Source organism: Chelonia mydas, chromosome 6 (genome assembly GCF_015237465.2).
Source record: "Chelonia mydas isolate rCheMyd1 chromosome 6, rCheMyd1.pri.v2, whole genome shotgun sequence".
Taxonomy (NCBI): Eukaryota; Metazoa; Chordata; order Testudines; family Cheloniidae; genus Chelonia; species Chelonia mydas.
The window spans coordinates 59,935,130-59,955,960 of record NC_051246.2 but is presented as its reverse complement, the minus strand read 5'-3'; the positions used below and the strand labels follow the sequence as shown (position 1 = coordinate 59,955,960).

The 20,831-nt window shown below is 45.1% G+C and overlaps 1 protein-coding gene across 19 annotated transcripts in view; it reads right to left on the bottom strand.

Annotated features, from left to right (window-relative positions):
* LOC102939360 (transmembrane protein 263) overlaps nucleotides 1-20,831 on the bottom strand; it is a 307,551-nt gene that overhangs the window by 11,360 nt on the left and 275,360 nt on the right. For 3 of the 19 annotated variants that reach the window (XM_043549967.1, XM_043549964.1, XM_043549968.1), the window contains one exon: nucleotides 13,726-14,004. The exons of the other annotated variants lie outside the window; for them this stretch is intronic. In XM_043549967.1, coding sequence (XP_043405902.1) covers nucleotides 13,726-14,004 — 279 coding nt within the window. The remainder of the gene's footprint in view (nucleotides 1-13,725; nucleotides 14,005-20,831) is intronic. 19 annotated transcript variants of the gene reach the window in all.

Genomic DNA, 20,831 nt, shown 5'->3' with positions numbered 1-20,831 from the left:
GTGCCCCTCATTAAACAAGGCTTCATATGGCTACCTTTGAAGAGGTACCCGTCATTCACCCATTTCACCGGCAAGACATCTGAGAGCTTGGACAAGGACACTTCAGGCAGGCCTAGCAGTAGAACCTCCATCTCAATTATAACAGTTTCAAGGCTCATCCACTTTGCCAGAGTCTTTCAGCAGAAACATGGCAAATTTGATGATTCTATAACCCACACTAACACAGTGCGGCTCTGTGTCTAGCAGCTTGACCTACTTTAGAGGTTTATGATTCTGCTACTGCTTGTGCACAAAGAGATCAGGTTCCTTCGCTCAAGTGGCAGAGGCTCATGCTTTTACACCAGTCCCTGCAGATGACCTAAATGGTTTGTTGTTACAATAGATTATACTGTCTGCAACTACTAGACTACAAACCAGGGCCGGCCCACAACATTTTGGCACCTGAGGCGGGGAGCTCAAATGACGCCCCCATACCCCAAAGTTTGGGCCAAAACTTTGAAAGGTCTCAATTCTGCCTTCTTCCTGTTCTACTCCTCTCATGGTACTGCTCTGCTACCTACCCCAATAAAGGAGAACTAACAACTTAAAATGCCTTGTTCAAAAATTTTAAGTAACACATAACTTTCAGATGCCTGAACAGCAAATGTAACTTTTCTTGTCTGCATAGGAAACACTGGCATTTTTATTTGTTTCTTTCAGTGCTTTCCGTGCCTTCTTGGTTGCAAAGATTTGAACTGCTTCCTGCTGAAGGTCCACAGTCTGGGCCAGCTCATGCTCTATTGAGACGATTGCAAGGCTGACCAGCCTTTCCTGTGTCATTGTAGAGCGTAGATGTGTTTTTATTAACTTCAGCTTGGAGAAGCTGTGTCCTCCACTGGCAACTGTTACAGGAAGTGTCAGAAGTATGCGCAGAGCAACAAAAGCATTTGGAAAGAGGGTGGTCATCTTATCTGTGCACATATATTCCAAAACAGACTTTGGAGTTGATCCTGCTGAAATGTACCTTGAAAGGGCTTTCAGTTAGTTCATCACCTAAATCACTCGCATCAATATCGCGCATGTCATCATGTGTCAACACTGTCTCTAGTGCCCTGCATTGCTGGTGTAGGTCTTCTTCAGGTATAGTGAGGAGTTTTGGAATATCACACAACATCCCAAATAGATTGCTGTGTTCCTTGAGCTGTATGAAACATTCTTTAACTGACTGTATTGCACAATCTAGCACCTGGTTAAAGAATTCAACTTTGAATTGGTGTTTGGGGTCTCTTATGGGATTATCCCGTGCCTTGTAATCAATGTCTTCTTCACTGACTCTTGTATTCTTGAATGGGTGGGAAAATAGCTTCAGTGTGAAGTTCCTCTGCCAACTTCTGTGCACTCTTCAGAACATTTTGAAATCCCTCATCTGACCGGTAAGACTGTAGGTATGACTTTGCTTTGTCCAGTTGTTCCATTGCTCCAGATATATCAAGGTCAACACCTTGGAGTCTCTTGCTTACAACATTTATTTCAAACAATATGTCATGCAACAACACTAAGCCACACAGAAATTTGAAGTTTTGTATGTTTCTGGTGATTCCATTTCCCTCTGCCACTATTCTCCCACGAACAGTTCCTGTCATAGCATTATCCTCCATAATGGCAACTATAGCATCATCTATCTTCCCAATTTGGTGTTTGATAGGCTTTATCGCCTGCACTCGACTTTCCCATCATGTGGCACTCAGTGGTTTTGTGTCAGAGAGGATGTTCCCAGATGTGGCTTCAAAATTTGCCATTGATGAGTTGATGCAGAGAAAAATACATAGATGCTTTGAATTACATTAAAAAATTCAGCAGCCTTGCTAGAAGTGGATGCTGCATCACTGACCACCAAGTTCAATGAATGAGAACTGCATGGGACAAAAAAAGCTTGAGGGTTTAACTCTCGGATCCGTGCCTGCACTCCTCTGTTCTTTCCTCTCATGTTGGCACCATTATCTTAGCCCTGACCTCTCCTGACAGCTATCGCAATTCCCGTATCTTCCAGCTTTTTAAGAAGCACATTTGTCATACCAGCTCCTGTAGTATCATCAATGTCAATACATTCTAGAAAATGCTCTGACAGTCACCATTGCAGGGACATTTTCACTAGATTCTGTTGTTGTTACAAAACACACCATTAAAGTCATTTGTTCCGTATGGCTGATGTCAGGTGTGCAGTCCAGAATAACAGAGGAATATCTTGCTGACTTCAGATCTGCCACAATCTTCTGTTTGACTTTTGTTGCCAGTAGCTGTATGATCTCATTTTGAATTGTTTTTCCAAGGTAGTGGTGTGTGTACATTTCTTGGGTGGTGACTCTTCTTAGATGCTCCTGGAGTACCGCATCAAACTCAGCCATCAGCTCCACAATTTTAAGGAAGTTTCCATTGTTTGGCACATACAACTGATCTGAAGTGTCACACAGTGCTAGGTTTTGGGTTGCAAGCACTCTCACAATGACAATGAGCCTTTTCAGAACATTTTGCCAGTAAAGAGACTCTGGTGCAATCTTCTCTTGATGCTGATCGTCTATGGTACCCTTTAACCTTAGTCTCATCTCAAGCTCTTTCCACCTATGGAATACTCTCTGGTGATTTGCTGCCTTCTCATGCATACCAGATTTCTAGCCAGATTTTTCCAGTCCTTTGTTCCTGTAGAACCCAACGTGGCTGGAACATTAGACTGGAAGCGTTTGCAACAAAAACAGTATGCAACATTCTGGGTTTTTGAGTACATAAGCCATGGCCTCTCCACTTTGTCACCACTGGGGATTTCACGTCAGTAATGTGTTGGATGGAAACTTCTATTTTCATGGTCTTTGGGGAACATGAAGTTTTTCATTTGCTGTGGCCCATGCAGTACAAGGAAGTCCCTCAGGCTACCGCTCAAGTGGGTTCACAGTCCTGGATCATCTCGACTTAAGGAACTAAACTCAGCAGCAGCTGTTTCTTGCGCCTCCACCATACTCTTCTCTGATCTACACTTTTCTTCAGGAATGTGCACGGTTACATCCATTTGAGATGGAGATATGGATGCTGCAGTAGCTGCCAGGTCACCTGCACTCTGACTAACTGGAATATCAGGCATCTCCTCACCACTCACATCCTCACTGGGCCCGGAAGGCTCACCGTGAACATTTGTGTCTATGTATCTCAGGAAAGTTCCTTCCTGCTTAGATAGAAAAGCTTCTTTTGCTTTCTTTCTTTTTCTGAATGCTGCCCCAGAGGGGCGTTTTCTTCTTTCACTGATGACTGTTCTGTGTCAGCTATAGTGGCTCTCAACACTCAATTGAAGGGGACAAATAAGCAGGCTGGTAGCAGGGCCTGAATGAGGGAAGATATCAGTGTCTTAAGGGCCTAACTGGCTCCTACTACTTCAGTTGACTGGCTGTTCTCCTCAAATGGATTCAGGGAGGCAGCAGGAAACAGGAAGCTCCCTGAGAAGCTGGTGTTAATCAGTCCAGGCTCCTGGGGGTGCTGGAGAGGTACATAAGAGGCTCCTCCTCCTCTCTCTCCCTGCAGCGCCTGCTGCTTTCTGTTATTCCCTCTCACCTTTTCTCCTGCCTGCCTGTTATGTCTCTTGTGCCCTCCTTCCTCCAGCACAGCACTCCACCATCTCTGTGCATCTAGAGCAGAAAGAATACATATGCACCAGCAGCAGACACAATTTTCTACACTCTGGGTCCTAGTGGCCCCCCCCATCTGGCACCTGAGGCGGCCACCTCAGTTCATCTCATGGTAAGGCCAGCCCTGCTATAAACTGTTTCCACAGCTAGAAATCAGGAATCTTGCTGCCCAGTCTTTGTCTCAGATGTACTCGTGTAACCCACTCACGACGTGTGTGTTGAGTCTCCCTGTAGGGGATCCCACTCACTTCTATTGCTGAAGTAGAAGAGGACTGTGCTGTGGGTCTCAACTTTGTGGGTTCAGACTCTGCTGTGGAACACCAGAAGTAGAAAAAATACATGTATAAGAGCTAGCGTAAGGACCCTGAAGTAATTGTTACAATGATTTTATATTGTAAAACATTTTGCTTAGAAGTTACTTTCATTGTTGTGTTAATATTTATTTTTCTGTTGCAATTTCTAGTGCTTGTATATTGGTTAACAGGGGCTGTCCCTTCTGGAACAGGCTTGTGGGAGGCTGAGGGCTTGTCTCTATGAACACTTGGTTGGTGGTATGCTGGGCTGTTAATCTATCCCACACAAACCTGCTGCACACTAACAGTCAGTGTGGACCCTGCTGCCCTGCACTAAAAGTTTCCTAGTACCTTTTGATCGACCTGCTTTGAAACGGGATAGATTAAAGTGCACCAGGGAACTTGTAGTGCACACCAGCAAGGTCCACATGAACACTTAGTGGGCAGCAGGCTAGAATGCGGTAGATTTACACCCCCATTTACTATGAACTAAGTGTTCGTGTAGACAAGCCCAGAGTGTGTTTGAGAGTGAGAGCAGTGTGTAGGAGATTTTGACTGTATTTCCAGAGAGTGGAAGACCCTGCCTGTGTAAACTTCTAAAGGGCAGAACATAGATTTAGTAAACTTCTTTCCAGAAAGCAAGCCTTATTTTCAAAAGGTGTCACATCAGTGTTCCTGGGGGAGTGGCAGCCTCAGGGCATTGCTAATAAGCTATAGAGTTTTCCACCTGCAGGTCACCAGTTTAACTCCTGCCCAGCTCAACAAGGATTAAAACTAGGGCGGTCAAGCAATTAAAAAAATTAATCGCACTTAATCGCGCTATTAAACAATAATAGATTACCATTTATTTAAACATTTTTGGATGTTTTCCACATTTTCAAATATATTGATTTCAATTGCAACACAGAATACGAAGTGTACAGTGCTCACTTTATATTTATTTTTTATAAATATTTGCACTGTGAAAATAAAATAAATAGTATTTTTCAATTCACTTAATACAAATACTGTAGTGCAATCTCTTTATCATGAAAGCTGAACTTACAAATGTAGAATTATGCACAAAAAAACCTGCATTCAAAACCAAAACAATGTCAAACTTTAGTGCCTACAAGACCACTCAGTCCTACTTCTTGTTCAGCCAATCGCTCAAACAAGTTTGTTTACATGTGCGGAGATAATGCTGCCCGCTTCTTGTTTACAATGTCACCTGAAAGTGAGAACATGGCATTCTTGTAGCCTGTGTTGAAAGATATTTACGTGCCAGATATGCTAAAGATTCATTTGTCCCTTCATGCTTCAACCACCATGCCAGAGGACATGCGTCCATGCTGATGATGGGCTCTGCTCAATAATGATCCAAAGCAGTGCGGACTGACACATGTTCATTTTCATCATCTGAGTCAGATGCCACCAGCAGAAGGTAGATTTTCTTTTTTGGTGGTTCGGGTTCTGTAGTTTCTGCATCAGAGTGTTGCTCTTTTAAGACTTCTGAAAGCATGCTCCACACCCTGTCCTGATCAGATTTTGCAAGGCACTTCAGATTCTTAAATCTTGGGTTGGGTGCTGTAACTATTTTTAGAAATCTCATATTGGTACCTTCTTTGTGTTTTGTCAAATCTGCAGTGAAAGTGTTCTTAAAATAAACAGCATGCTGGGTCATCCTCCAAGACTGCTATAACATGAAATATATGGCAGAATGTGGGTAAAACGCAGAGTAGGAGACATACAATTCTCCCCCAAGGAGTTCAGTCACAAATTTAATTAACGCATTATTTTTTTAATGAGCGTCATCAGTATGGAAGCATGTTCTCTGGAATGGTGGCCAAAGCATGAAGGGGCATACAAATGTTTAGCATTTTTAACATGTAAATACCTTGCAATGCCAGCTACAAAAGTAGCATGTGAATGTATATCATAGAATATCAGGGTTGGAAGGGACCTCAGGAGGTCATCTAGTCCAACCCTCTGCTCAAAGCAGGACCAAGCCCCAATTTTTGCCCCAGATCCCCAAATGCCCCCTCAAGGATTGAACTCACAACCCTGGGTTTAGTTGTTCTCACTTTCAGGTGACGTAAATAAGAAGCAGGCAGCATTATCTCCTGTAAATGTAAACAAGCTTGTTTGTCTTAGCGATTGGCTGAACAAGAAGTAGGACTGAGTGGAACTGTAGGCTCTAAAGTTTGACATTGTTTTGTTTTTGAGTGCAAAAAAATTATGTAACAAAAAAAATCTACATTTGTGAGTTGCACTTTCACGATAAAGAGATTGCACTACAGTACTTGTATGAGGTGAATTGAAAAATACTATTTCTTTTGCTTACCATTTTCACAGTGCAAATATTTGTATAAAAATAATATAAAGTGAGCAGAGTACACTTTGCATTCTGTGTTGTAATTGACATCAATATATTTTGAAATGTAGAAAAACATCCAAAATATTTAATACATTTCAATTGGTATTCTATTGTTTAACAGTGCGATTTAAACTGCAATTAATTTTTTTACTCATGATTAATTTTTTTTTATTTAATCGCATGAGTTAACTGCAATTAATCAACAGCCCTAATTAAAACTGGTTTCCATCTAATGAATGTTTGCATGCCCATATGTGAGATGAGTTTGGCAAGTGCCAGTTCCTGCTCCTATGTCAAACTCACCTCCATGAGATTGCAAGGTCTCCAGGGCACGGACTGTCTGTGCAGTGCCTAACACAATGGAGCCCCAGTTGCAGTTTGAGTCCCTTGTGAGAGCTCCTGCAGTTTGGGGCCAAAAATCACACTACTCATTATACATCTGTCAGCATAACCCCACAAGTTCTGTTTAAACAGTCATGTTCTAACGCCGTCCTGTCCCTTAATCCCAAAATTCAGCTGGATGGAAGCTGGTTTACAGTCTTAGCTGCCATTGCTCTTCCCTTCTTTGTAGTATCTGGGTAATGAATGCTGTTGCTTTGCATCAAGATGGTTGTCACCAACAAGTGGACCAGAAATGCCAAGTTGACTTGTCAGATTCCCACGGGGGGAGCTCAGAAATCGAGAGAGAGAGAGAGAGAAAGAGAGAGAAAAGAAGACTGAAACATTCTTTGAAAACAAATCTCATGATTTTTTGGTGTCTGACACAGTTTTTGAACTTTTGGCATTAGCGATACTGTAATCAGGGGAGCTGCCCTGTCAGTCTCAGAAGCTTTACATGACTCCTTGAGTTAAAAGGGCATCAGGAAAAGAACAGACTGCTCTGATCACACATTACACTCATCAGGGCTGCAAGACTAGCTACGCTTGCCCACCCCAGTGCAGTGCCGCACCTGGCAGGTGCTAGAGCCAGTTCTGCCGATATGGCACATTCAGTGGCTAAGTCTCAAAGCTTGTTTATAAACTTAGCCTGCCAGCTTTAGAGAGGAGAGTGCTGCACCCATGCATGGGCAGGCATCAGGGAGATGGCAGATGAGTGGCTAGAATGCTCCTCCCCAGCAGCAAAGCTGGAAGAGAAAGAACACAACCAATTCGTGTCTCATGTGTCCCGCTGTCAGACCTCATCCAGAGCAAAAGTGATACCCCAAGGTAAACCCCTTGTCCCAAAATTCACCCTTTCCCTCTATCACTTCTAAACACACATACCCTCCACCTCCCCAAAAATGGGGACAATAGCACTTCCCTACCTCGCAAGTGTGTTGTGAGGATAAACATATCAAAAACTGTGAAGCACTTTACGGTCTACTAATGAAAAGCGCTATATAAAATATTGTTATGAAAAGCCTATCACTATGGTATCTAAGAGCTGAATACACAAATTAAGGCGGTACTAACATTGTTCAAGGGGACAACAAATCTCCCTTCCTTGTGCTGCACAGACACACAGCTGCTTCCTAGGTATGTAAAAGTGCTCTCAGAGTGAAAATTTCTTCCACACCCATCTTCCTGTATCTTGCATGCAGGCTCTTTTGGATCACTTGTGGCCAAGGGAGATTCCAATATTGCAACAGGGACTGTATTCTTCAGCTTCCATGTAGTTACTCAAGCAGTCAACCCTTCAGTAACTAAGGCCGCAGATGCCTTGGAACCATCACTGCTGTGACATATGAGGCAGCTTTTCAGTGGAGTTGGGGGCTGGTTTTGCTCTCAGAGCTGGCTGGATATTTAGGCCTCCCTCAGGAAGTTCTCCCTCCAATAGTAGATGAAACATCCAGAATAACTGAGAGATGACAGCATTAAACTTCCCTCCTCCTCCCCCTGAAGACAGATGCACTTCTCAAGTTCCACTCCAGAGGTTTTGCACTAACTTACGGCTGCTTTCCTTCCCCACTCCCACCAAGAAGGCAATGAGGAAACTAAGCCCAAGCTAAGGAGTGGAGAAGCCCCAGACATCTCTTGGCTGGTTGATTCCTGAATCAGTCTTGACACTATCTCTGGGCATTTCCTGTAACTGCCTGGAGAAGAGTGGCCAACTCTGAAGTGTTTCCATAGTGCCCTGTGGGTTGAAGGTCTCAGACCCTCACCACTCTGCTTTCTGACCATCCTTGTTTGCTGATGGACTTCAGTCTGCAGGGCATATCTCCAGGCAATGGGAGAAAGGCAGTCAAACAAGACCCTTTCTGCAGGTTACCTTTCCACTAGGTGACCCATTTCATATACTGCTATAAATCCTGCTGCATACATGGCTGGGACAGTGGTAAGGATAGGGAGGACTGGAGAAGATGGATATTTAATGACAACATATGGCATGTTTCTCTTTGGCATAAAGAGATAAAAACAAAGTTACTTTTTCTAACCCATACTCCTATAGCATAGATCAGATCAATCAGCCCTCAAAGGCCATATAGTCTCTAGGATATGAACTGACCTTTGGATGTCAAGCTGACACTGCCTGCAACTGTCATGACCCCACTCCTTCCCCGGTCTTGGAGGCTGGCCTGCCTGGAGGTGCTCAACACATTCCTACTAGCACAGACGAATGATATCACCCTAAATTGAATCTCAGATTATTCAGTAGTTTCTTTTTTCAAATCCACTCCATTTGAGAATTTGAAAATAATACGTAGGACTACAATTACTGTGCACTTTGCTGGTACACAACTAGCCAGGCAGGAGAGGGAGCACAAGTTAATTATCAACTCTGCCCAGCTGTGCAGAAACAGATCACCTAAGAAGGGCAGAGAAGGCAAACAAAGCAAGATTCCCCATTAAGGAAGTTGGGGGACAGGGGAAGGAGGAGGTAAAAGTTATGGGCAGGGAAGGAAATAATTTGTAAAATCCTCCTAGAAGCTTCAGACAACAAGCAACAGTGACAATTACAGGCCAGATCTACAGGGGCCCAAGCACCTGCAGCTCCCATTGACTTGATTCGGATCATCTGCTTAGCACCGCTGAAAATCTGGCCCTTCTCTCTAAAAACTGATACTGGGAATTTTCTCTTCATGATTGGGCTAAACAAAGAATGATTAGAAACCTTTCCCAGAGCCAAAGCCATTAGTTTGCCTATAGCCGTGGGAAGAGCCTGCTGTGTTCAGAAGGGCAGTGGTGGGGGGTATTAGCTTGACCTGCTGGACCTCCAGCCATAGGCACACTTTTCCTTAATACAGCTGCTCTCGGATGTGTTCTGGGACAGACAGATATGTCAATGGAAGATGACGTGCAAGGGTTTCAGGAATTCCACTGTCCATGGCATGTCTGCAAAGTGTTTTCCCTGTCTGTGCTGTGACACATTTACATGGGGAACAATAAAGTCACCTTTTCCAGCACCACCTATGCCAAGAGAATCCCAGCCACTTGCAGAGTTATCGGGCTGTTCTGGTTGCAAAGCCAAAATACCAACTGATATTCCTGAGAGCAAATGGCCCAAAGAGAAAACAATTCAACAACTACACCAGTCTTTTAGACCTGCAATTTAAGAAGAAACTTATTAGCCTCAGTGCCCTGATGAAGCCCAGCCGTGTTACACTGATATGTTTTTGCTGCTGTAAAACGTGAGGAAATACTGGGCGCCCCACCACCACTACACACATGCTGTGGATTGTTGCTCAGAGGGACGCAGGAACAGGTGCTGGAGACAGAGTCACAAATAACTCAGCTGAACTCAAATTCCCACTGAAATACCATTTCTGACTGTGCTGCAACATCCCCACCCCACACTGGGCCAGGGTGGCCTTATCCAAAATCCATCCATCTATCCACCCAGGCAGTAAGTCCCCAGGACCTTTATTTTTCTTTTTTCATACCCCTCCCATGACCCGCAGTGCTTCAAACATTGCAGCTAGGAGGGCAGGATGGTTGGTTTCTTCAGCGACACTACATAGGGGTACTTCCAGATGCCACTGCATTGAGCTGCAAGATCTGCCTGTCAGCCACTCCTTTAGCTTCACATCAGAGTGCCCAACTCAGCCTGTAGGCCAAATGCAGCTTGCTGTTGCCCTTATTCCTAGTATACAGTGCAACCTTCAGAGACTACATGTCCCAGCATGCACTGCTCCATCTTGAGCAGAGCAGCAATTAGAAAGCATATGTACCTTTTACTTTCCTCGCTTCCTTTTATAACAAACTTATCTGGGGAAGGGCCAGAGTGGCAATGATTTAATCAGAAGCCATCACAGCAACAGGAATCCCACCAAGTCACCTCTCCAGTCCAAACAGGCCCGTCACTTTTATTAGTATTTACTAGGGTTGGGTTGTCAGGCATCTGGTTTTTGACTGGAATGCCGGGTCGAAAAGGGATCCTGGTGGCTCCGGTCAACACTGCTGGCCGGGCTGTTAAAAGTCCAGCCAGTGGCGCAGCAGGGCTAAGGCAGGGCTCCCTGCCTGCCCTGGCTCCGTGCGGCTCCTGGAACTGGCTGGCATGTCCCTGCAGCCCTTAGGCACAGGGGTGGCCAGGGAGGCTCCACGCGCTGCCCCCGCCCTGAGTGCTGGCTCCGTAGCTCCCATTGGCTGGGAACTGCGGCCAATGGGAGCTGCGGGGGCGACGCTTGTGGGTGAGGGCAGCGCGCAGAGCCACCTGGCTGCCCCTGTGCCTAAGGGCCGCAGGGACATGCCAGCTGCTTCTGGGAGCTGCCTGAGGTAAGTGCCACCTGGAGCCTGCACCCTGAACCTCCTCCCGTACCCCAACCCCCTGCCCCAGTCACAAGGCCCTTCCTGCACTCCAACCCCTTGGCCCCAGCCTGGAACTCTCTCCTGCACCCCAAACCCCTCACCCCAAGCTCCACCCCAGAGCCTGCACCCCCAGCTGGAGCCCTCACCCCCTCCTGCACCCCAACCCCCTGCCCCAGCCCAGAGCCCCCTCCTGCACCCTGAACCCCTCATTTCTGGCCTCACCCCAGAGTCCGCAACCCCAGCTGGAGACCTCACCCCCTCCCACACTCAATCCCCTGCCCCAGCCTGGAGCCACCTCCTGCATTCCGAATTCCTTGGCCCCACCCCCCAGCCCAGAGCTCCCTCCTGCACCCCAAACCCCTCATCCTCAAGCCCCACCCCAGAGCCTGCACCTCCCGCCAGAGCCCTCACCCCCTCCCGTACCCCAACCCCCTGCTCCAGTCCGGTGAAAATGAGCTAGTGAGCGAGGGTGGGGGAGAGTGAGCAACGGAGGGAGGGGGGATGGAGTGAGCAGAGGGCGAGGCATTGGAGAAGGGCTGGGGCAGGAGCAGAGCAAAGATGTTCGGTTTTCTGCAATCAGAAAGTTGGCAACCCTGGACTGTGGTGCCTAGGAGCCCACATGTAAAGGTGATGTTATTGCTAGAGAACACTCAAAACACATCCTGATCCCAGCAAGGATTTAAAATGGGATCAATACCTGGAATATTATTTTTGTTTTAAAAAAGCAAGAACAATCTTCCTCAATTTAAATAACCCCCTGTCAAAGTTCCTTCCCCACTCTGAACTCTAGGGTACAGATGTGGGGACCTGCATGAAAACCCCCCAAGATTACTTTTACCAGCTTAGGTTAAAACTTCCCCAAGGTACAAACTATTTTACCCTTTGCCCTTGGACTTCCACTGCCAGCACTGAACGTTTATCTGGGTTCATTGGGAAAACGTTGTTTGGAAACGTCTTTCCCCCCCAAATCCTCCCAGCCCTTGCACCCCACTTCCTGGGGAAGGTTTGGTAAAAATCCTCACCAATTTGCATAGGTGACCACAGACCCAAACCCTTTGATCTTAGGGCAATGAAAAAAGCATTCAGTTCTTGAAATGAAACATTTTAATAGAAGAAACAGTAAAAAGAATCACCTCTGTTAAATCAGGATGGTAAATACCTTACAGGGTAATTAGATTCAAAACACAGAGAATCCTCTAGACAAAACCTTAAGTTACAAAAGAGACACACAGACAGGAATATTCATTCTATTCAGCACAGCTTATTTTCTCAGCCATTTAAATAAATCATAATCTAACACATATCTAGCTAGATTACTTACTAAGTTCTAAGACTCCATTCCTGTTCTGTCCCTGGCAAAAGCATCACACAGACAGACCCTTTGTTTTTTCCTCCCCCCAGCTTTTGAAAGTATCTTGTCTCCTCATTGGTCATTTTCGTCAGGTGCCAGCGAAGTTATCCTAGCTTCTTAATCCTTTACAGGTGAGAGGATTTTTCCTCTGGCCAGGAGGGATTTTAAAGGGGTTTACCCTTCCCTTTATATTTATGACACCCCCAATGGACCTTTTCTGGACTCTCCTCCTACTGACAGACAGACCTTACACTAGAGCATTCTCATGCAAGAAACCCTCGTAAATATCGAATACCACCACACAAAAGGCCAAATGCTTTAAAAGAGTTTGTGCACATACCACATGCCTGCTATGCACCGGCATTCATCTGCCCCCACGAAAGCTCCTGGAATAACCCATTTGTGATCACGCACACACATTCTGCCAACACAATGTCGGTGCCCATTTCTGAACACATGGTCCAAGATACATTAAGCCGGGAGACTCCAGTTATGATGGGTGTGACCACTGACTCCCAGGTCCTAACATCCACAAACCTTGTAAAAGTTTGTCTCTGGATCAACTTCATGGTTGATTCCTGTTTCTGTAATGGGCTGAATCAAAAAAGATTGACCTGGATCCCAATCTGAACTCTCTAGCTATCTACTGAGGAATTTATACCAAAGTTCCTCACCATGGCATTCGAGCGCCTTTTTGGCTAGGGCCCACTGAATTCAGACTGATGCTGTCCACTCAGCTCTCAGATCTTCTTTCCTGCACAGCAGCTGACCAATTTCTACCTGGTTGATGGCAGCTCCTGGATGCTGTTCAAAGCTAGCACCTTTTTCTGCAGCTGAATAGGCTTTGTCCCTTCCCTAGAGTTCATTCTCTATTATGTGGCCATTGTTTATGTTGCCAGTTATCCCCCAGAACCTGGTCCTTGCCTGCAGTTAATAGCCAAGGGTATATGATCAGCTATTATGGGTGTAACAAACTGGTTGTTAACTTCTCTTTCGATCTATTTCAAGTGGCCTTTTACTGCTGTTAGAAATTCAGCTCAATGATTTATAATAGAAATGGATTTTCATGTGACAGAGTTGGGTGTGGCCAGGTGAAGGGAAAAAGAGTCACTTGTTTTACTTGGAGGTATCAGTTGGAAATAGCAATGGTCCCAGCCTGCCATTAATGCACTTCCCAGCATTCCCTCATGTCTGGGACAATGACATAGAAGCATCTTACTTTGCGGACTACTTTAAGGCCTTTGTTTGGGCCAGAGGTTGGGGTAATCCCTATTCTGAGGGTTTATCATAAATATGAACCTTTGAAAGTTTGTCCAGCACAAATCTATACAGAATCACCCAAATACTTACAGAAGAAGGGTCCCCAGTGTAACCCTACAAAAAGACGTTGGGGGTTGAGGGATAGGGTGGTAAAGGTAAGGATGGGAGGAAGAGTGCTTAGAGCAAGTGTCATGATTCCTGGGTTCCATTGCGTGGCTTCAGTGGAGCGCTGCCAATTTACATCTGGTGCATGAGAGCACTGTCCTCTTTTTTCACATCCTCCAGGACCCACCTCTGCCATGACAGCTATAAAAAGCAGCCAGTGATGGCATGACGGGCAACTAGAGTTACTTGGTGTTTCTACTTGATCTATTTATAACCATACAAACAAAATACATTTATAAGCAGATGATTCTCTCTCTCTTATCCCATCTTTCACATGTCACTGATCAACTTAGATTGTGAGCTCTTCAGGGCAGGGCCCATGTCTTACGTTTGTATAGCACTCAATACAATGAGGCCTCCATGTACTATGGGAATGCACAGTAAATATTAAAAGAAATTAAAAGTAATATGAAGCAAGATTCCGCTTCTGCAACATGAAACTGGGGGACCCACTTTAATGTTAGGGACGTATTCGAATGGATCAGCTCACTGACCCTCTCCAGAATTTTCAGGTAGGGCCTATTCATAGCAGCATGATACCTGCAGACAGAAATTGGCTACCTTTGGCAGGGAGATGACAGAACACTATTTCATAACCTGCACCAAAATGCTAAGGCTGGCTCTGCTGAAGTTTCCAGTCCTCTGAATGTGCACACTATTGCTTGATCTCAGCAGTGGCTGCAAAGGGAACTCCCTTCTTGCATCTCTCATCAGTGTGTCTAGGTGCACAGAGGGAACTGCATCACGTCGCATTTTCAGCCTTCCCATCCTGACGCCCCTGGTACCTGGGGAGGGAGAGAGGAGCCCAAGCTGCTGCTCTGAACGGGAGTCCTGCAGCCTGCCTCTTCCAGTCTGGTGCCTGCCTCTTCTGCTTCAGCCTGGAGTACGAAGAGCCAATATTGGGAGAGACTGAAGTCCCTTTTCCCCTCCTGTAACCCTATTCTGAATTGCCCGAGAGAGAACTGCTCCACTACATCTCCATACTTCAGCTAGGAAAGAATAAACAAATTGGAGAGACCCTCAAGAACAAAAGGGATCCCCATTCCGCACCCACCCAACCATTGCAGTCAGAGGTAACAAGATGACATGCTTACCACCCTAGCAGAGGCTGCAGGACACTGGCCTGTCAGCAGTGTTGCTACGGTGAAGGAGGTACATAGTGGAGGGGGGTGGGGCAAATGAAGAAATGGATTTGGGGTAAGAAGGGAGTGAGGTAAGAGAATGGAAGCAATAGGGTTTTTGAGACGGGGCCTGGGAGGAATGTTTCACCTAGGGAGTGTCACATGTATCACTGACTGAGGTGGAACATTTTTGTTAAAGCGTTGCTAGCACACCTCCGCTGGTTCTGTCCTGCTCAATGTGTTCCTGGCTGCTTCCCTCATAACTTTGGGAAACTGGTTGCAATTTCCATGCAAGCACTACCCCATTTATCAGGAGATTGCAGCTGCTTTCCGCAGGGAGACCCCTTCAGCAGAAGCCCCTCAACCTGGCTTCCCCACAAAGGTGGCTGAAGCGTAATTACAACAAGCACAAACACATGTTTGTGGTGTAGGGCCATGCTCGTAAGTCAACAGTAATAGCTCCTGACATCAGTTAGCCGACCGCGTAACAGCAGACGGGGAGCCGGCGTGCCTGAACTATCTACCGTGGAGATGAGCCAATGCTGGATCTCTGGCTGTCGTCCTCCAGCAAGGCAGGGCAAGAGGCACATTGGCTGGTCACACTTAGGGACTATCCAGGAAGCTTTACACGCAGTCCAGGAAGTCTCCCCCACCCTTCCACACACATGCTGGTTTATATATTCATGTATTCTTAACAGAAACATTAGCTGCCATAATTGGCTCCATTACTGGGGGTTATTAGAGCTTTCAATCACCGCCTCTGTGGCCTCATGCAGTGCTAGGGAAATGCATGGGCACAACAAACAGGGCACAAGCATAACCAGCAGCAGAGCTTTTTAATTATTCTTTCTCTAGGTAGTTGCTGTGGCAACTCAAAAAAAAAAAAATTCTGGCAGGAACTGCAGCAAGCGGAGAAGTGTAAACTTTTCCGTTTGTGGAAAACATTGGTTATGTCTCTGAAAAGGCACAGAGAGACAGAGAAGGGCTCTTTTCAAAGAGTGCTACAGCAAGAGCCAAAAGAGGGCTGCTTGCAAATTTATTCTCACAGCTGGCCTGGATCATGACTGGTCTTTACACACCAAAGCTTCCCAGAAGCTGATGCAGTGTAGGAATGATGGGTTCTGGGAGGGAGTTCTTCTGAAAGCAGCTGAATCATGCTGTGTTTAGACCCTGGAAGGGCCTTCTTGCTTCTGACCAATCTGCCCCACAAATATATTATGACCGAGGAAAGAGGCTTGTTCCAATAGAGGCTCTATGGATGTGAACTTCATTTTGATGAAAGATTCTGGATTCACATCCCTGGAGCATCAAGCTTTCCATTCATACATGGAAGAGAACAACAAGAACAGGAGGAATTGTTGAGTTCGGAAAGCACTGCAATTTGGCCAGAAAACTTGTGCCTGATCTCATAAAAAGTGCCATGGGGTTCAAAGCATTCAGTGCCCTCTGAGCAGTCAGAAGAGCAACAGCCATGGAGACGGATATTGCATGCCTGGATATTGTTTGAAAGAAAGGAAATTTAGAAAGCCTTACTTTGTGCACTGAATTCTAGCACTCCAACATGAGGCGGGAACTTTTATGACCATAAAAGGATATCCGTATCAGTTTTAATTCATAACATAACATCTCCAACAGCAATGTCCCCCAGCGCCACAGCAAAGCATTCATTTAGTGGGAAGAACTCTACTGTGTCCACTACACCACTTCCTAGAGCACCCAGACAGGTACTGACCAGGTCGGACCTTGCTTAGCATGCAAAATCCAACCAGAGCACAACTGAAAGGGGGAGTGCTGGCTGGCCAATTCTCGCTCTGTGAAGGTTCAGTTTTGAACACATATTAAAACACAGGTTTGCTAGTCTTGGGAAAAGTGCAAGCCCACAATGCAGGACATTGTGAATTCTCTTCTATGCTTCTTTTTAGTGTGTATGTAAGAGCCATCAGACGGGGGAGGGGGAGAGAAATGGAGTGGATTCAGAGTAAAGAATGGCAGCAGTAGTAGCCGCTGCTCCTGCCACCGCCACCAGGATATTTGCTACAGAGAGATGCTGCCTTGTGAAAATGCATGAAGAGAACTTAAGTTTCCCACTGCAGTCAGTGGCTCAGACGGTATAACTTCCTGTGAGTTAGACACACTTGCTAGGGCCGATTTCCCCATGAAGGGGGCTGCAGAGGGGATGGGAGAACAAAGATGAGGCGCTCGTATCAGGTCAACGGGGGAAGCAGACATTCAAGCTAGACACATTGTAATACAACCTCTATTTCCTCCCCTTCCTCCCCAGGTGGCATGAAGGCTCATGGCTTCCTGATCCTCACCTCAGCACTCACATTAATGATTAATTGGGGTGAATTCTTTAAGCAGACTGACAGCAACTTGGGAAAAACAGGAATTGTAAAACTGCACCTCAGCCAATGGGGAGCTTTACCCAGGGCAGAGAGGAGGCACTGGCCAGACCTACACGTGCTCTCCAGAGCTGCACACCAGCCCTGCTCTGTGCAGCAGTAAAGAGTGAATCTGCAAGGTCATGAAGTGAGAAAATATTCCAAAGCGTTAACATCATTAAATTCTCAGAGTAAGTTTCTAAATATCCAATCATTTAAGGGAAAACACCCTTACAAAGAAAACTGCAGTTCTGCAAACCCAAAAGGCAGAAAAAGCCTGGAAATTCACAGTCAAGTTACATTTAGAAACACACCCAACCAATAGATATTCAAGAGAGACACAGTTTTAAAGGGATGCAAACAACCTTAACTCTGTGTCATGCCGTTACAACCTATCGTACAGACCTCCTTGCCTATAAGATGAATACCTTTTGATCCAGAATTGTTAATGAAGTGTGTTCAGATAAGAACTTTAAGGAGTTAAGGAGTGGCTGTGGAAATCTTAAGCCTGCTTTGTGTAATTTGCCTGTGTAGTCAAGGAACTCTCATTTTGTCCATGTGTTATAGCTCCCTCCAGTCCAATTCCTACCAGTCGGTATCTCTGTTGTGCATGAAAGGGTATTCTGCACATCAGAAACCTCAGTATACCATGGGGAGTTGTCCTGAAGAAGAATCCAGGTCCTGATTACTTTTGGTGAACAAATAGAAAGCTTACTTCTGTCCAGCACTGGCTTATCATTTTGAAGGTAAAAGTATTGCTCGCTGAGACACATGCACTTTGGTTTAAACACTACAGTTGAGAAAAATCAGTCTATTAAATAAGAGCTAGGAAGACCATACAGAGCACTTCTCAATTTCCAGAGGCACTGGTGCGGTGAAGATATATGTTGCTTGAGGACAGGATTGTCACCTGGCTTCCGGTGGTGATACAGTGGCAGGAGTTAAGGTTGGTCACGTGGTTTTCACTGTGCACATCTATCCAACTTATTTTGTATTTTGAAGGTGTCCAGCACCTTAGCATCTAAGCATTTCCATATTTTTAAACTTTTGTGTTTTTTGAGAAAACTGCAGTGTTCCTTCACAGGTCAGGCCACTTTGCTAGTTCATAGATATTAACAATCTTATCTTCATGGGTGGGAAAGGGGGGTTGTCATTGAGATTTCCTTAGGATTTTTAAAATATTTAAGAAATACACTGTGACAGGAATCCTTATGAAGGCTACAAGCTGCACACAGTATGGTGGCTGTTTCACTGGAGAGCTTGGCAGAAAGCACCTCGCTCCATAAGGTGTTTTAGGATGTGCTACACCAAGGACAGCGGGACCTGGCCTCTAACCAATACTGTGCAGTAGCTGAAACAGCTCCCTGCCTGAGCAAATCTTCCTGTTCCAATTACTGAAAGCAACAGAGGAGGTCTAATCCCCAAAACAGAGCACAAATTAATTTATTCCAGGGAGTTCTTCTAAACAGTGGATTTATAACCCCTTCATAAGCAAAAGACCTACTTATGGGCTATGTCCCCCTACCCATCGTCTCAAGAGCACACTGTGTGGCTTTGGGTGATAGCATGAGAACCGCTACATCTGGCTCTGTCCATCACTGCTGGGTGCTAACAGACCTTAGTATGACCAAATTCTATCAGAAGGACATGTATTTCATCTGACTGCATCTCTCTTCCTCTGTTGTAAGTTCCTCGTCTTGTTAGATTGTACGTTCTTTGGAGCGAGGGCTGTATTTTTGCATGCAACACTTAGCAAGAATTACTGCAATACAGATATGAAAATATGATACTAATATTCCTTTCCGAGAGAGCTCTTGGTGCCTAGATATCATGGGCATTTTCTAAAGGTTGATAAAGATCATTGATGTAGCCTGGCTGTAGTTTACTACCTAGGCAGGTATTTTGCAGTGCTCACAGGAGCTGCCCCTGGCTAGGAGTCTTGGTTTAGCAGGAGTCAGACATTTTTCCATTTGCCTTTGGGCCAAAAAGCAAATTGATTAATTAAAACACCATCCACGCGGGGCTGTAGGCTGCAGAGCAGAACCAAGGATCTTGCAGGAAAGGAAGGGAAAAGCCTGTCTCTGTGCAGGCCGTTTCCAGTCCTGTTTACTCAACTATTAGTGAGGGTGGCTTCTTCTTAATTTATTTACCTAGAACGCTTCCGTAACCATCTGCTCTTAAGCTAAATGGAAAATTATCTTTTTCCTGTCACTATGGAAGCTCCCTTGGATGTTCTTAATAATGCAAAAACATCTATCATTTTAATGCAGACAGCTTGGCTAATAAAAATGATCTGTGCTATTTGTAATTATGCCACAAATATAATGCACACAAGCAATGTCTCCCTGCAGAGGCCAGGCACAAGAAGCCCCTCTCACCAATTAGGGCCCAGAGATGACAGGATGGGAGGCTGATTTGGTGAACCTCAGTGTCAGTTGGCTACAAAGAACTCAAGGAGTAGGCAATTAAAGAGAACCGCAGATGTATTAGGATGACTTGCTCCAGTTACTCACTCATTTAACTGGTGTTAGGGCCCGATCCTTCAGTCAAGTTTGCCTAGGTCTTATTTTGACAAAGAACATTCTTTGGAGTCTTAATATAAATTAATCTCAAATCTCCAAATATCAAATGGGTAATTCTATTTTAGGTACTTATCTGGCTCTCATTACTGTATCTCACAACCTTTGATGTATTTATCCTTACAACATCTCTGTGAGGTAGGGAAATGCTGTTATCCACATTTTATAGGTGGGAAAACTGAGGCACAGAGAGACTAAGTGAATTGCCAAAGGTCACACAGGACGTCTGGAGTAGAGCAGGGAAATTAACCCAGGTCACAAATCCATTAACGAAAAATATTTAAAGTAGGACCTACATAAAAATATTGAGTGATGAGCTCCAGAGTTGGCACTTGCTGACTATTCTAAGTACAACCTTGATGGCACCAATCATGCTGGTGTCCTAATTCAATGTATTCTGGTGAAGAAGGCACTGGACTAGGAGTCAGGACACCTAGGTTCTATTCCTGGCTTTGACACTGACCTCCTGTATACATGATGGCAAGTCACTTACACACTCTGTGCCTCGGTTTCCCAATATGTAAAATGGAGATACTTATCTTCATTTCTAAAATGCTTTGAGATCTAGTGATGAAAAATCAAACTGGGTAGGGAAGGAAACGTTATTCTCTTCTAAAGAGCATGGGGGGAGGATGAGGAAAGGCTAAAAATACACCTCAAATTATATAAATAAAATGTGACCATGTCCTTTTATTAAATAATGTGATTGTTAAAATACCATGAGTAAAGAAAGCTGATCAATGTCCCAGAGATTTTCAAACACTTCTGCAGAGAGATCAACACTGTAAGAAACAAAATGTGAGCAAGCTGGGAGCCCAGAACATGTTATGAATTTCTATAATCCAAATATCCCATGCAACTTTCATGTGCTATATAAAAAAAATATAGAAAGTTACTGTTGAGAGTGAGGCTGGGGGAAGGGGTAGGGTTGCCAACACTTGAATCTCACT